Source organism: Globicephala melas, chromosome 6 (assembly GCF_963455315.2).
Source record: "Globicephala melas chromosome 6, mGloMel1.2, whole genome shotgun sequence".
Lineage (NCBI taxonomy): Eukaryota > Metazoa > Chordata > Mammalia > Artiodactyla > Delphinidae > Globicephala > Globicephala melas.
Window position 1 is genome coordinate 85,754,857 of NC_083319.1, and position 18,052 is coordinate 85,772,908.

Genomic DNA, 18,052 nt, shown 5'->3' on the forward strand with positions numbered 1-18,052 from the left:
CAAGAGATCACTGAGGAAATCAAAAAATACCAAGAAACAAATGACAATGAAAACAAGACAACCCAAAACCTATGGGATGCAGCAAAAGCAGTTTTAAGAGGGAAGTTTATAGCCATAAAATCCTACCTCAAGAAACAAGAAACACCTCAAATAAACAACCTAAACTTACACCTAAAGCAATTAGAGAAAGAAGAACAAAAAATCCCCAAAGTTAGCAAAAGGAAAGAAATCATAAAGATAAGATCAGAAATAAATGAAACAGAAATGAAGGAAACAATAGCTAAGAGCAATAAAACTAAAAGCAGGTTCTTTGAGAAGATAAACAAAACTGATAAACCATTAGCCAGACTCATCAAGAAAAAAAGGGAGAAGACTCAAATAATAGAATTAGAAATGAAAAAGGAGAAGCAACAACTGACACTGCAGAAATACAAAGGATCATGAGAGATTACTACAAGCAACTGTATGACAATAAAATGGACAACCTGGAAGAAATAGGCACAGTCTTAGAAGAGCACAACATTCCAAGACTGAACCAAGAAGAAATAGGAAATGTAAACAGACCAATCACAAGCTCTGAAATTGGAACTGTGATTAAAAATCTTCCAACAAACAAAAGCCCAGGACCAGATGGCTTCCAGGCAAATTCTATCAAACATTTAGAGAAGAGCTAACACCTATGCTTCTCAAACTCTTCCAAAATATAGCAGAGAGAGGAACACTACCAACCTCATTAGACAAGGCCACCATCACCCTGATACCAAAACAAGACAAAGATGCCACAAAGAAAGAAAACTACAGGCCAATATCACTGATGAACATAGATGCAAAAATCCTCAACAAAATACTAGCAAACAGAATCCAACAGCACATTAAAAGGATCATACACCATGATCAAGTGGGATTTATCACAGGAATGCAAGGATTCTTCAATATATACAAACCAATCAATGTGATACACCATATTAACAAATTGAAGGAAAAAAACCATATGATCATCTCAATAGATGCAGAAAAAGCTTTCAACAAAATTCAACACCCATTTATGATAAAAATCCTCCAGAAAGTAGGCAGAGAGGGAAACTACCTCAACGTAATAAAGTCTGTATATGACAAACCCATGGCCAACATCATTCTTAACAGTGAAAAACTGAAACCATTTCCACTAAGATCAGGAACAAGACAAGGTTGCCCACTCTCACCACTATTATTCAACATAGTTTTGGAAGTTTTAGCCACAGCAATCAGAGAAGAAAAAGAAATCAAAGGAATCCAAATCGGAAAAGAAGAAGTAAAGCTGTCACTGTTTGCCGATGACAAGGTACTATACATAGAGAATCCTAAAGACGTTACCAGAAAACTACTAGAGCTACTCAATGAATTTGGTAAAGTAGCAGGATAAAAAATTAATGCACAGAAATCTGTTGCACTCCTATACACCAATGATGAAAAACCTGAAAGAGAAATTAAGGAACCACTCCCATTTACCATTGCAACAAAAAGAATAAAATACCTTGTAATAAGCCTACCTAAGGAGACAAAAGACCTGTATGAAGAAAACTATAAGACACTGATGAAAGAAATTAAAGATGATACAAACAGATGGAGAGATGTACCATGTTCTTGGATTGGAAGAACTAACATTGTGAAAATGACTCTACTACCCAAAGCAATCTACACATTCAATGCAATCCTTATCAAACTACCAATGGAATTTTTTGCAGAACTAGAACAAAATATTTCACAATTTGTATGGAGATACAAAAGACCCCGAATACCCAAAGCAATCTTGAGAAAGAAAAATGGAGCTGGAGGAATCAGGCTCCCAGACTTCAGACTATACTACAAAGCTACAGTAATCAAGACAGTATGGTACTGGCACAAAAACAGAAATATAGATCAATGGAACAGGATAGAAAGCCCAGAGATAAACCCATGCACATATGGTCATCTTATCTTTGATAAAGGTGGCAAGAATATACAATGGACAAAAGACAACCTCTTCAATAAGTGGTGCTGGGAAAACTGGATAGCTACATGTAAAAGAATGAAATTAGAACACTCCCTAACACCATGCACAAAAATAAACTCAAAATGGATTAAAGACCTAAATGTAAGGCCAGACACTATAAAACTCTTAGAGGAAAACATAGGCAGAACACTGTATGACATAAATCACAGCAACATCCTTTTTGTCCCACCTCCTAGAGAAACGGAAATAAAAACAAAAATAAACAAATGGGACCTAATGAATCTTAAAAGCTTTTACACACCGAAGGAAAACATAAACAAGATGAAAAGACAACCCTCAGAATGGGAGAAAATATTTGTAAATGAAGCAACTGACAAAGGACTAATCTCCAAAATTTACAAGCAGCTCATGCAGCTCAATATCAAAAAAGCAAACAACCCCATCCAAAAATGGGCAGAAGATCTAAATAGACATTTCTCCAAAGAAGATATACAGACAACCAACAAACACATGAAAGAATGCTCAACATCACTAATCATTAGGGAAATGCAAATCAAAACTACAATGACATATCACCTCACACCAGTCAGAATGGTCATCATCAAAAAATCTACAAACAGGGCTTCCCTGGTGGCACAGTGGTTGAAAGTCCACCTGCCGGTGCAGGGGACACGGGTTCATGCCCCGGTCTGGGAGGATCCCACATGCTGCGGAGCAGCTGGGCCGTGAGCCATGGCCGCTGAGCCTGCGCGTCCGGAGCCTGTGCTCCGCAACGGGAGAGGCCACAACAGTGAGAGGCCCACATACAGGAAAAAAAAAAAAAAAAAAAACTACAAACAATAAGTGCTGGAGAGGGTGTGGAGAAAAGGGAACCCTCTTGCACTGTTGGTGGCAATGTAAATTGATACAGCCACTATGGAGAACAGTATGGAGGTTCCTTAAAAAACTAGAAATAGAACTACCATACAACCCAGAAATCCCACTACTGGGCATATACCTTGAGAAAACGATAATTCAAAAAGAGTCATGTACCACAATGTCCACTGCAGCTCTATTTACAATAGCCAGGACATGGAAGCAACCTAAGTGTCCATCGACAGATGAATGGATAAAGAAGATGTGGCACATATATACAATGGAATATTACTCAGCCATAAAAAGAAACGAAACTGAGTTATTTGTAGTGAGGTGGATGGACCTAGAGTCTGTCATACAGGCTGAAGTAAGTCAGAAATAGAAAAACAATACTGTATGCTAATACATATATATGGAATCTAAAAAAAAAAAGAAAATTGTTCTGAAGAACCTAGGGACAGGATAGGAATAAAGATGCAGATGTATAGAATGGACTTGAGGACGTGGGAATGGGAAGGGTAAGCTGGGATGAAGTGAGAGAGTGGCATGGACTTATATACACTACCAAATGTAAAATAGATAGCTAGTGGGAAGCAGCCATATAGCACAGGGAGATCAGCTCGGTGCTCTGTGTCCACCTAGAGGGGTGGGAAAGGGAGGGTGGATGGGAGATGCAAGAGGGAGGAGATATGGGGATATATGTATATGTATAGCTGATTCACTTTGTTATAAAGCAGAAACCAACATACCATTTTAAAGCAATTATACTCCAATAAAGGTGTTTAAAAAAAATACTGTATTGTCTATTTGAAAGTGGCTGTGAGAGTAGATCTTAAAAGTCCTCATCACACACACACACACACACACACACACACACTCTCACACACACACACACACAAATTGTAACTATGTGCGGGGATGGATGTTGACCGTTTCAGTGAATTTTGCCAACAGCCTAAGCGAGCCTGGAAGCGAATTCTTCTCAATAGGATGCCAGGCTGGCTGACACCAAGATTTTGGCCTTACAAGCCAGAGAACCTAGCCGTGCCTGCCAAACTTGTGACCCAAGAACTGGGTGATAATTAATGGAGGTCGTTTTAAGCCTCTAAATGTGTGGTGAATTGTTACAGCAGCAACAGAAAGCAAACGCAGTAAGATTTAAGATACACAAGGAAGGAACAGAGGCGCCTTCAGATGCCACCAGGAACCTAATTCCACGTCTGGCATCTGTGCTGCCTCCAGATTTTCAGAACAAGGCCCCATCTATCAGCTCACCCTCCCTTCCTAGGAACGCCGAGAACAGGACGGAAGGAAATGAGCGATTCGGGTATTCAAGGAGGAGCCCGAGGCAGAGCGAGGTTCATGGCTTGCCTGCCACGGTGTGTCTGGTTAGTGGGAGGACCGAGGTTAGAACTCCAGACTCGTGGCTCCCAGCCCAGGAACGTTGGGAACCACCAGAGGAAGGAGGTGTTACAGAGCATGCTGTTTACTCACCTTTCTGTAGATGGCAAAGATGGTTCCAATGGAGGCCAGGCAGTCGATGTTCGAAGATCCGTCCAGTGGGTCAAAGCAGACCACGTATTTGCCCTACAGGCGCAGAGGGCAGAACACCTGGTCAGGTCACCTTCCGAGCAACACACTCTGTGTACGCGGCTGTGTGTGTCAGACAACGCTACACCAAAAGCGATTCAGAGCAAAGGGATATCCTTGTCAGAGAATGCAATTACTTAAGGGGTGCAGAGTGTATCAGCACATATTAACCGTGCAGCTCAGAGCCCGCCTGCCCATAAACAGATTAGTTGACACCCACAGTGGGTGCCGGAGGTCCCACCCGCCTCCAAATAGCTCTCCTCCCACCTGCCCTGGCTCCGCCCTCCCCTCCTACCTGGGACCAGTGGGGACTCAGAGCTGCTGAGGGTGTGAGAGGAAACCAGGTCTGAAATGGGCACCTTGCAGGGAAGAGGTGGAGAAGCTGAAGACGACCTTGGATAAGCTCTACCCACGTCCACAGTAAGGTCGGCTACTGATTTACTGATACTTCTGAGCCTCTCCCCAGACAGGCTTTTTTCATTTTAGCACATTTTTACTGAAAGAAAATCTCAGAACAATGTCCCAGGGCCTCTGGGTGTGTCCTATTAAAATAGCTGGTATGTATGACTACATCTGGAGAATAAAAATACTCCTCTGGGTTTTGCTGCGTCCACCCTACCTTGCTGATGTGACGACCAGAGACAGAGTAGGCGGGGTCTTGAGACACCATGTCCCTCATGCCCACTCACGCTGCTGTCGCCGGCAGCTCGGGGGAAAGAAAACACCTGATACTTTTTACAGGCCTCCTATGTGCAAGATTCTGTGAGAGCCTTAGTGTTGGGGACTGGGGTGTCCTGGCTAATTAAACACTGGTGATCGAGCCTCAAGTAAGATGGGAGTCATTTTTCCCACCACTAATCTCCTTTCCCCTGACTTTCCAATGAGTAATGCCCTAGCTTAATGTGAGATTTCTTCCTTTCTTTCTTTCCCTTTTTTCCTTTCTTTCTTCCTTCCTTTCTTTCTTTCTTTCCTTCTTTCTTTCTTTCTTTCTTTCTTTCTTTCTTTCTTTCTTTCCTTTCTTTCTTTCTGTCTTTCTTTCTTTCTGTCTTTCTTTCTTTCTTTCTTTATTTCTTCCTTTTCTCCTTTCTTTTTTCCTTGTTCAACAGGAGGTGAAGCGGGGAGGGCAGTGGAATTGATAAACCTGGAAATTCCCCATTCTCCCTGTAGATAAGCCAATTCAGCCCCTTCATTTCACACATGCATGCATTCAACAGATATTTGTTGAACATCAGGCATATGCTGGAGAAGGTTCACGAGCTGACGTGGGAACAAGCAAGAAGTATTCAAGAACTAGCGTGAAGACCTGTGTAGCTCAGGCCAACGGGGAAAGAAAACGTGAGATTTGATCAGAGAGATAATCAAGGGTCATATCGGTGGAAGTTGAAAGTTGAAAATAATAGGTGTGACTTAGCCTAATTATGTGAGACAACAAGTATAACGTGCTTTGGCACAGTCCCCACCATACAGCAAGTGTTCGATGAATTTGGCTTTACTTTACTTTTTCCATCCTTTCAGCTAATCACAAGGAAATGGCACCTTGTCCCCAGGACCCACTGTACAAAACAAGGGCCAACAGTCTTAGCGTTTATTTGGCGTTACCGTACGGCAGCTGAATATCGGTTGAATTTTTTGGCCACCAGCTTTTTTTTTTTTTTTTTAATAAACTGTGAAAACATAGTGAATATAGACCCTCCCCAATCATGCCCTGCACTAACCAAGTTTACCATTGCATTAAGGCCAGAGCAACGATCTTTATGAATTCTTTTATGTTTTAGTCTAACAGTTTGTCAGGCATGAAGGAATCTCTGCTGAAACCAAACCCCCTTGGGGAAGGGGCTGGGAGTATAGTGGGGATGAGAAGATTAAGAGACGGTATAGTACCACAAGAACTCTACTTTTTACTGGACTGGATTTTCAAGCGCTCCAAAATGTTGGGACTTGTTACCAGTACAGTAAGTGAAAACCCATGATGAACCCCATCCACTGAGAAGTTACAGTAAAGCACTCTGATTTATTTCCTGAATGAATCACTGCCTTATTACGGAGTCTGTTTGACTAGACAGCATAAGGATTCCAACTAAAGAAGCATGTAATCCCTTGTTTGTTTCCAGAAAACAAAAAATTAAGCAATAGAGGAAAATACCAGAAATAAAAAAAAGCAAGGCAACCAGAGTCCTCCCAACTCAGTTGCGCCCTCTACTGGTGAGTAAGGGAACTTCAGCAAGGCTGCCACACTCACCCTCTTCTCCTGGGCGGTGATAAGTGCGTCTTTATTCTCTTCCGAGACCAGGACGCAGGTGCTGTAGGAGGACTGGAGCATGTTGATCACCAGGGAATTGGATAACACGTCCAGTTTCTTCACCTCATCCCCTGTCACGTTCACGCTTCCCGCGATTCCGTACCTAAGAAGACAAAAGGTTGGAGGAAATCAGGAAGGGAGCCTGGACTCCAGCAAAGATGCCCAGACGCCAAGATACCGCCGCTGTATCCCTCTTTGCCCTTCATGGCTCCAGAGTCTCCAACTTATAAATACGACCAAGTGCGTCCTGTCTCACAGCGCTGGTTCTTACTCTTGCTTCCTTTACACCTCGGGGATATTGTCCTAAGTCCCTCGTCGTCCCAGTAAACACGAACCAGAATTCAATCTTACTAACGAGCAACCCTGCCCCCGGCCCTGGGAGAGAGAATTCATAAAGTCAGACACATCGCCATAATTAATAACTCTAAAAAGTAAAGGACCGTGGCTTTCCAGCCCCGGAATTTCTAGTATTTGTTGATTATCGTCAAATAGTGGCCTGCTGGGCTGAATTAAAATTTGCTCTGCTGTAGCTTGGCATTACTTGAATAAGAAGGAAAGTGGGGGACAGACTTAACTAGTTTAATTTGATTCTTTACCACCATTCCAAGCAATGTAAGAATGAACCCTACTGTAAGAATTCTATCTGGAGGCTTTGTGTTTTAGAGGATTGCTATGCAAAGGTCTCCAGGGAATTCCTTGGGGGTCCCGTGGTTAGGACTCAGTCCTTTCACTTCCCCAGGCCCAGGTTTGATCCCTGGTTGGGGAACTAAGAGCCCGAAAGCTGTGTGGCTCGGCCAAAAAAAAAAAAAAGTCTCCAGCTCCCACCCTCGTGGGTGGGATCCTTCTAAAATCAGTCAGATCACCCCTGTCTCTCCCAGAGTTCCCAGGTCCTCCACAGTGGGTTTCAGGCCGCACCAAGGAAGGCCTGGTCCCACACTGGCCTTGCCTCTTGGCCCTCTCACCCTCAGTCTCAGCCTCTGGAACCCAACGGGCACACACCTGCCTCACACAGACCCCTGGGTTCCCTGTCCCCCACCCCCCATGCTCTTCTCTCCGTAAGCCACATGGCTACCACCCCCCTCAAGCCCTTCTCATGCCAACAGCCACCAAGGTCCTGAGGCCACCAGCACCCAGCAAGCTACCAGATACAGCCTTGTCAGCCCTTCCAGAGCAGCTCACAACCTGTTTGTGGGAATGCCCTTCCTGCTGGATTATCTGCTCACCGAAGGCAAGAGCTGTGACTCACTGTACTTGTTTCCACAGTGCTCAGATGCTCAACATACGTTCACTGAATTAGAAGAATGGATGGCAGGAAAGTAATTCCCCCCCTCTCCTTTTTGTTAACGCCATTTATTTGTTGAAGCAATCCTCAGGTGGCTCTAACAGGTAGCCAGGGTTGAGACCCACTGATTCACCCTAAGCCGGGGCGGGGGACAGCTCATTTCCCGCCCTTTTCCCTGATTGACAGCCTCTCCCCTCCCCCACCGATCCCCCCATAGCTTGATATCTGATGTGATGAGATCTGCCTTGGAAAACAATACTGGTGGCCTCACCTCAAAGACTGTACCTTCTGGTTCAAAATAAAAGCAAACAAATACACAACAGCAACCACAAAACTGGGTTATGTTGCATCAGAATTTAAAGGGTCCACAAACCCAATCCTGTTGTTTAACTGGAATCTTGATACGACTTCTACCGGAGAATGAAGAGCTGGGGTGCCCGAGGCCTGTGGGTGTTGGAGAAACAGGCTCTCCGTCCTATGCTTTGCAAACTCTTCCTCCATCTCCACACAAACCCCGCCCTTATCCCGCCCCTCAACCCACCCTCTGCACCCTCCCTGCAGGTGCGGGGCATTCTTCTCTGCCTACCCCCTCCCACCATCCACACACCTCCTTTCAGAAAGAATGGAAGATCGTCACAATGAGATCTAGTCGCCTGACAACTGCTCCAAGTTAGATCATGGGCAGAAAAGTGCTTTTTAACCCGTAAGACTATTTCTTAGATCTTAACTAACATTTAAGCTTTACTGATAATTTTTTTAATGGATTGTTCTACTGTTTTGACATTAGAAAGCCGTGGAGAGGATTCCAGGGTGGTATTCTAGCATCCCCTTCTTCCTACAGCAAGGAGCAGAGAAAACAGAAGAAAAATATGAGACTTTCTGATCCATTTTGCATTTATCGAGCAGGTGCCTAGAAATGTCTTCCCAAAAAGAGGAAGCAAAGGAATGAGGGGCTTGAGACCCCCTAAGTGGGAAAGTGGCAGGAATATGTTAAAGTCCCGTTTTCATGAGCAGAATTGCTCTGGGATAGGATGCAAACTTTTAGCTCTTTGAGAAGAAATTCCAGGGTCCTCTTAAAATTATCTCAGCATCTTATTAGAAAGAAGGAATTTCCAGCCAATGGACTTCTCCCACTGACACCTTGGGTATCTATTACAGAGGTACCCAGGGAAGGATGCCGCCTGAATTGGCAAAATACGTGGTCTCTGCCCTATGGAGGACACCTGCCTCAGCCTCCGAGAAAATGCGAAATCCTGACGGCTTGTTTCCACGGGCTGCGTCTGCCACCTAGTGGTGGCTCAGCGACATCGCCCTGTTAGCCGGCAAATTTCCCCAGGTTCGGACTTGGAACCACAGTAACAAGGAGCATTTATTACGGGGCTGGCACTGTCGAAATCATCATCACATGCACCTACGAAGCTTTACAACTAGCCCTACGAGTTAGGTGCTATTAGTATCCAATCCGTTTTACAATTTTACAGGCCCTAGCGAGAGTAGATCATTGACCATGATCACATGGCACAAAAAACCAAGTCCGAGGAGCACCTGAATTATCCAAGCGCTGAGTCCACGTCCTCTGGACACTCCATGGCCACAAAGTCAGAGTTCTGCAGCGATTAGCACAACCCCACCACAGCAGCCCCTGCCCAGCCCATATGATGCACTGGGGAGCCCATTAACATGGGTAACACTGAGAGGTCAGCAGGCAATTCAGGAAACTGCTCTATGCGTAGCGCAGCTCACCACCAGATAGGAGCAGAACAGAGGCAAGTAGCTGTGTCTCACGTTCATGAAGGTCTTTAAAGGTAGAGCTGGCCGTTATTGCCAAATGAGGTACTCGTACAGTTACAGCAATACAGAGAGGGGGAAAACCAGTCACAATCACCTTTAACTTGGAGCTCATTACTGAGTCACCAAGCATTATATAAATAAACTCTGTAATTATCTTTTTTTTTTTTTTTCCTGCGGTACGTGGCCTCTCACTGTTGTGGCTTCTCCCGTTGCGGAGCACAGACTCCAGATGCGCAGGCTCAGCGGCCATGGCTCACGGGCCCAGCCGCTCCGCGGCATGTGGGATCCTCCCGGACCGGGGCACGAACCTGTGTCCCCTGCATCGGCAGGCGGACTCTCAACCACTGCGCCACCAGGGAAGCCGCAATTATCACATTTTTTTGTGTTAAAAGTACTAAGTTGTTAGAATAAATATTTCAAATGATTGGACTTTGTTATTTCTTCATTTTGGAATAATAATAATAACAACAATGGGTGTGTTCATCTTCTGAGAGGATCTCCACTGCAATCGCTACCAGGAAAAAGGAAGCCCAAAGAAAGACTGCTTCTTTTCACCACAGACTTAAACTGGACCCTTGGCTGTGAGGATTGGCAGCTGTAGCATGAACTTGGGTAAAGCACCAAGAGGGCGAAGTGGAAGAACGCTCTGCATTCCCTCCTCCCGGGCCCAGCACCTCCCAGCTTCCTGCACACCAAGTGGAGAGAAGATTGAGTCACAGAGAAGAAATAAAATATTGTTTTAAAAGCAAAAGAGTCTTTTCGATGGTGAGAAAGGAGACGGACGACGGGCCCTGGGATTCAGTAAATGATTTCTACCTCCTAATGACTATGATGGGCAAAGGTCATGGTAATAAAACCCTCATATCTGCAAAGGGCGTCAAGCGTCCTCTCAAGTCTCCTGGAGGTTGCTTTGCGCCAGTGAGAATGCAAGCACAAGTCACGATAACTCAGGATATGTTTCAATGGAAAAAGCCCCTGAGCTTATCATTATAATACATGGTAACTGGGAAAATTATATATTTTTTCTCCATAGCATGTCTCCAAGTATTTTGTTTCTTTCTTGAAACAAGTCGAAGGCCCCTTTATCAAAGGACACCTGGCAGAAACTTTAAAGGCAACTTCCCTCCAGGGCTCACAGGCTAATACTTCTGAGTCCGTTTCGGCCCAAGCACCTACAGCTCTGCCCACCCGCACCGGGGCCCCCCATCACTGCGTGTCGCAGCAGGGCAGACTCACAGGTGGGCCAGGCCAGCCTTGCGCACGGCCGAGGAGATGGCTTTGATGGCCGTCAGCATGGAGTTCAGCAGCTGTGTGAGCTCCCCGGTGCCTTTGGCCTGACGCCCCTTTTCCATAACGTAACGGGTCAGGGTGAGCATGTCCGTTTCGAAGGGGCTTCTGTCCCCCATTGCGGCGGGTAGTTTTTCAAATCCTTTTCTCCCTGCAGAAGAAAGCCTTATCTCTAAGGGCCGGTCAGTGGCTCTGCGGTATCAGAGCTGATTAGAAATCTGTACTGGCCATGCCAGGACCTTTAAGGGAAAGTGCCCCAGGCCACGTGGTTGAGATAACTGGGCGAGTCCTCAAGGAAACCTCTCAGGACTGGCTGATCTGAACGCTGCCAAGCTGTAAATAGAACCGGGCAGCTGGGAAACACAGACCTACTTCTTCTTGACGAAACTTTTTCTTTAAAGATCCTAAGAAGCAACTGTTTAGTAAAGGTAAGAGAGGAGAATTCCAGCCACTAAAAAAAAAAAAAAAAAGATCCATAAAACCCTCTTATTCAAAGACTCAAAAGGTTTCTTCTCATGTATCTACTGCAGGGCCCCATTCCCTCATATTGCAGGAGGCAGACTGGCAGATATCTTATCTGGGGTACAGGTCACGTAACAAAATGATGGCAATCCTGGGACTTCTTAGCCAGGGTTCTTTCATATGTTTGAAAAGGATGCTTTTAAATTCCAAAAAGCATGTATGATCGGATGGATATTTATAATAGGTATTCAAACCTGGAAGAAAAAACTATTCCTAGTGCCTAGCACTAGGGTTATGTGATCAATTCTTTATTTTTTCAATTTCTCTAGATTTGCATTTTTATAGCAAAAATGATGCTTGCTGATTGGAAAGGAAACACTACAGAACCAGCCAATCCTCCAACCCACTGCCAGAAATAACTGCATTAGAGGTGGTGGGGATCTGTATTTGTAAACAGGGGAGGAGGTCTGCATAGGGTGGTCCAAGCACTTTCTCTGGGGGCAGAGACACCTGGCTCCGAGTCCCAGGCTAGTCATCTGCTAGTTGTACAGTTTGGAAAAGCTCCTGAAGCCTCAGTTTCCTCACTTGTAAATGGTGATAACGATAAAACATCTACCTGACAGAGTGGTTGTGAGGATTAAAGTGATAAGATATGCCTGTCATAGTAGGTGCTCAATACTTGCTAGCTGTTATCACGCTTCCAATTTGTTGATGTATGTATAACTATCATGTATACATATACAATTTCATTTTACAAAATAGGACAATATGCACATTGCTGTGCAAGCTGATTCTTTTCCTTTGACAGTTACTTCAATCAGAATATGTTTAGCTGCAAGTAATAGCAAACATAGAGTGATTTAAATATGTGCAGTTCATTAGTCTCATATTTTCTCCAAGGCAGCAGCTGGCATTCATTTAGCTGGTCAACAGTTCCATTAGGAACCCCTCTCTGTCTCTTCTCCGTCATCCTCGGTCAGCTGGTTTTTGCCTCCAAGCTTATCATCTCACGGGCACAAAATGGCCACTACAGCTCTGAACATCTGAAGACCGAAAGAGGGGAGAAGGGCAACCACATCTGTTCCCTTTTATTAGGAAAGAAATAGTTCCCCAGAAACACCCTCTGCCTACCCCGCACCCCCACCCCAAGTAGCCTTCCACTTTTGAAGCATTGGCCAGATTTACGGCATATGATGATGCTTTGCTGCAAGGGTCGGGCACTGATATTGAATCAACCAATCAGAAGTGTCTTCCACAGCAAAACATCTGGGAAATACATCCGTGTCAACACACAGAGACATACTGCTTTCCTGCTGTGTGGATGGTCAGATATTTTTGAAATATTTGCTCCTCAAACAATGCTGTACCAAGATCCTTACCTTTGTGTATGTGCTTGTGTGAGGGCTTCAGTAAGATACAGCCCTAGAAGAGGAGCTTCCATGTCAGAACATTTTAATTTTGACATCACCAGCGTCTAAATTGGAAAACTTTCTTTTTCTTCCCCAAGAGCTTCTGGAAATTGTGAGGACTGTAGAATGGAACTTTCTTTGATCCTGATGCTTCATGTTTCCATCAATAAATAACTCAGCTTTGTCTTTCACATGGGAGATCAACCATGATTCTTCAGACATAATTATAGAAAGAGCAGTGGCTGGATATTAGGAGTTCTGGGCCAGTAAATGGCCACAAGATAAAGAGAGTGGCCCGGCTGATTGGTTTCCAGATTTCCTTTGAAGTCGAATGTCATCTGATTAAGAGGGTTTCCCCTCTTTGTGGTGGTACAAAACGATGCCACTCAGAGTGGACCGTCACATCTTCCCTAGAGAAATGAATCGTATGTTCACACCAAAACCCATTCGTGAATATTTATAGCAGCTCTATTTAAAATTGTCAGGAACAGCTAACACCCAAATGCTCTTCAATAGTGGTAAAGAAACTGTGGTGGATGCATACAATAGAACTCTATTCAGCAATAAAAAGAAACAAGCTATTGTTCCATGTGGCACTGGGACTAATCTCAAAGGCATTATGCTGGTGAAAGAAGCCAGTCTTAAAAGAGTCCACCTGCCGATGCAGGGAAGATCTCACATGCCGCGGAGCGGCTGGGCCCGTGAGCCATGGCCGCTGAGCCTGCGCGTCCGGAGCCTGTGCTCCGCAACGGGAGAGGCCACAACAGTGAGAGGCCCGCGTACCGCAAAAAAAAAAAAAAAAAGACTATATGCTGTATGATTCCCTTTATATGATATTCTCAAAAAAGACAAAATTAGAGAGTTAGAGACCAACTTCATGGTTGCCAGGAATAGTCAGTGTGGGGCAGGGAGGACAGGATGGGGAATTTTTTGCCTGATGGAACTCTTCTGTATCCTGATTATGGTGATGGCAACTTGAACCCATGCATGTGTTAAAATTCAGAGAACTGTACATTTTTAAAAAGTCTTTTTACTGTAAAGTGAAACTCTGTGCCTATTAAACACTAACTCTCTCTTCCCCCTCAATCCTCAGTCCCTGACAACCTGCAATTCTACTTGCTATTTCTACGAATTTGACGATTCTAGGTACTTCATGTAAGTGGAATCATACAATATTTCTCCTTCTGTGGCTGGCTTATTTCACTTAGCATCATATTTTCAAGGTGCATCCGTGTTGTAGCACGCGTCTGAATTTCCTTCCTTTTTAAGACTGAATAATATCCCATTGGTGGATATACCACATTTTGTTTATCCATTAATCCACCGACGGACACTTTGGTTGTTTCCACCTTTTGGCTACTGTGAATAATGCTATCATGTCCACGGTAGGACGAATACATGTTCAAGTCCCTGCTTTCAGTTTTTTGGGGGTATATACATACACAGAAGTAGAATTGCTGGATCATATGGTAATTCTATGTTTAACTTCTTGAGGAATCACTGTACCATTTTCCACAGTGGCTGCACCATTTTACATTCCCACCAGCAGTGCACAAGGGTTCCAATGTCTCAACATCCTTGCCAACAGTTGTTATCTTCTGGGGTTTTTTTGTTTGTTTTTTTATAACTAGCATCCTAACGGGTATGAAATGGTATCTCATTGTGGCTTTTTTTTTTTTTTTTTTTGTGGTACGCGGGCCTCTCACTGTTGTGGCCTCTCCCATTGCAGAGCAACAGGCTCCGGACACGCAGGTTCAGCGGCCATGGCTCACGGGCCCAGTCGCTCTGTGGCATGTGAGATCTTCCCGGACCGGGGCATGAACCCGTGTCTCCTGCATCGGCAGACGGACTCTCAACCACTGCGCCACCAGGGAAGCCCTCATTGTGGCTTTGATTGGCATTTCCCTAATGATTGGTGATGTTGAGCATCTTTTCATGTGTTTATTAGCCTTTCTAGTTAATTTTTATTATGTATTTGTTCACAAGAGATTGGAAGTATACAAACTAGTGCTTCAGCACAACTGTCCGGAGAATCCCTGGTGCCCAGCACACTATGGGTGTTAAGAATGAACAAGACTAGATAATTTGGGAGTCAGAAGGGAGAGTATTGGCTGGTGTCCTTTATAAGCAGTCAACCACTCGTCCATAAAGGGATCCGAGGAAGGGGCTGCTACTTCTGTCACCGTCCAGCCCAGGCTGACAGCCGGTACAGCAATCCCACCACTTTGCAGCTGCATTTAAATGTCAGAAGTTTGTTACCCAATGGTCTAAAATTGCAGCTGATGACCTTTCAGCAAATGCCAAAGTTCTTTCAGGGCACAGGACAGGGTGGAAACTGAAAGAGCAGCTGTGGCGAAAGCCCAGAGGAAGGTAGAAGAGCCTCCAGCTCAGTTATTTCAGTGCCAAGGATACACTGGTGACCACAAAGCTATCTATGGCTTTGCTCTGCTTAGTGAAAGATGCTCACAGGACTGAGTCTAAGTAAATAAGGTCAAGCAGACCGTCCTAACGGCTGGGGCAATCTTGCTGCTGCCTCGGGGCCCTCCACCCAAAGACAAGGACCTGGAATGTGCCTCTTGAATATCAGCTGAGGGACCAAGCTTTGTTAGCAAAACTCTGCTAAGATGCTTTATGGAATCCCAACATAGGTTTTTTGGGTTTTGTTTTGTTTTTAATACTTATTTGTGTATTTGGCTTCACCTGGTCTTAGTTGCAGCATGCGAGATCTAGTTCCCTGAGCAGGAATTGAACCCGGGCCCCCTGCATTGGAAGCGTGGAGTCTTTAACCATTGGACCACCAAGGAAGTCCCCAACATAGGTTTTTGTTTTACTTTGTTTTTGAAGTTTTCAATCAGAAAAGGTTTTATTATAAGAAGTAATGCTGGGCTCCCCTGTTGCGCAGTGGTTAAGAATCCGCCTGCCAATGTAGGGGACATGGGTTCGAGCCCTGGTCCGGGAAGCTCCCACATGCCGTGGAGCAACTAAGCTTGTGCATTACAGCTACTGAGCCGGTGCTCTAGAGCCCGTGAGCCACAACTACTGAGCCTGTGTGCCACAACTACTGAGCCCATGTGCCACAACTGTTGAAGCCTGCACACCTAGAGCCCGTGCTCCACAACAAGAGAAGCCACCACAGTAAGAAGCCCGCACACTGCAACGAAGAGTAGCCCCCGCTCGCCTCAACTAGAGAAAGCCAGCGGGCAGCGACGAAGACCTAATGCAGCCAAAAATATAAATAAATAAATTTGGAAAAAAAACAACAAAAAAAAGGAAATAATGCCATCAGGTAAAAATGCAAAAAAAATTACAATTATGGCAAAATGTTTCAAAATACCTACGCGCTTGCCCCCATAGGACTACAGTACTTACTACATACTTGAGCACTGAACATTGAGTGCCATTCTAAACAGCTTCACATAGGAACTCTGTTTCTTTGCAGATCACACCTTCCTTTTCTCACGTGCCAGTGAAACCAGCTTGATGATTAAGCATCAGCTTTGTTGGATAACAGAAAACAAAGATAAAAAAATAAAGAATACAATTTCTGCTTTCCTATAACATAGTTTTACCAAGATACCAAGTCTAGTTTTCAATGTATAAAAATATGTAGGAAAGTGCTATATACAGTCTTCAAATGCAAAAATAAAGTTAAAGTGGGGCTGGCATATGTTGGAAGTATATTTTAATCCTTTGGTACCCATTGCACCATTTAATTATATTCTCATCATACTATGCTTTTTTAAAAAAATAATAATAAGGCTTTATCTTTTAGAGTAGTTTAGGTTTACAACAAAATTGCGAGGAGTACAGAGATTCCTCATTTCCCTCTGTACCCACACATGCATGGCCTTCCCTGTTATCAACATCACAATATCACTCACCAGAATGGTATTTGTTTTTTCTCTCTTTTTTTTTTTTTTACAAAAATGAACCTACATTAAGCCATCGTTATCACCCAAAATCTATAGTTTACCTTAAGGTTTACTATGGGTGTTGTACATTCTGTGGGTCTGGACAATTGTATCATGACATATATCTATCTATCATAATATCACACAGAGTAGTTTCACTGCCCTAAAAATGCTCTGTGTCCTGCCTTTCATCGCTCCCCACCACCTCACCCCTCGTGACCACCGATATTCTTATTGCCTCCGTAGTTTTGCTTTCTGCAGAATGTAAACTAGTTAGAATCATACAGTAGGTAGCCCTTTCAGATGGCTGCTTTCACTTAGTAATATGCATTTAAGATTCCTTCACGTCTTTTCATTGCTTGATAGCTCATTTCTTTTAGCAATGAATAATATTCCATTGTCTGGATGGACCACAGTTTATTTATTCATTCCTCTACTGAAGGACATCCTGGTTGCTACCAAGTCTTAGCAATTATGAATAAAGCTACTATTAACAACAGTCTGCAGGTTTTTGTACTAATGTCAGTTTTCAGCTCCTTTGGGTAAATACCAAGGAGTGTGATCATACGGCGAGAGTATGTTTGGTTTTGTAAGAAACCTCCAACTGTCTTCTGAAGCGGCTGGACCAATTTGCATTCCCATCAGCAAAGCATGAGAGTTCCTGTTGCTCTACATCTTCACCAGCATTTGGCGTTCTGGATTTTGGTCATTCTAATAGGTGTGTAGGAATGTCTTGTTGTTTAAATTTGCATTTTCCTGATGACATATGATGTGGAGCATGTTTTCATATGCTTATTTGTCATCTGTGTATCTTCTTTGGTGAGGTGTCTGTTAAAGTCTTTGGCCCATTTTTTTTGGCGGCACGTGGGCCTCTCACTGCTGCGGCCTCTCCCGTTGCGGAGCACAGGCTCCGGACGCGCAGGCTCAGTGGCCATGGCTCATGGGCCCAGCCGCTCCGCGGCATGTGGGATCTTCCCGGACCGGGGCACAAACCCGTGTCCCCTGCATCGGCAGGCGGACTCTCAACCACTGTGCCACCAGGGAAGCCCTGTTTATTTATTTATTTAGCTGCATCGGGTCTTAGTTGTGGCACACAGATCTTCATTGTGGCATACGGGATCTTTCGTTGCAGCTCATGGGCTCTTTGTTGCGGAGCACGGGCTTCTAGTTGTGGCATGCAGGGTCCAGAGCATG

General features: G+C 44.4%; 1 protein-coding gene across 1 annotated transcript in view; it reads right to left on the reverse strand.

Moving 5' to 3' along the window:
- Positions 1-11,195, reverse strand: part of FBP2 (fructose-bisphosphatase 2) — a 35,618-nt gene extending 24,423 nt beyond the window's left edge. The window contains exons 1-3 of the mRNA XM_030832873.2: positions 11,026-11,195; positions 6,657-6,819; positions 4,322-4,414 (exon numbers count right to left, since the gene is read on the reverse strand). Of these exons, the coding sequence (XP_030688733.1) occupies positions 4,322-4,414; positions 6,657-6,819; positions 11,026-11,195 (426 nt within the window). The remainder of the gene's footprint in view (positions 1-4,321; positions 4,415-6,656; positions 6,820-11,025) is intronic.
- Between the last annotated feature and the right edge of the window lie 6,857 nt (positions 11,196-18,052).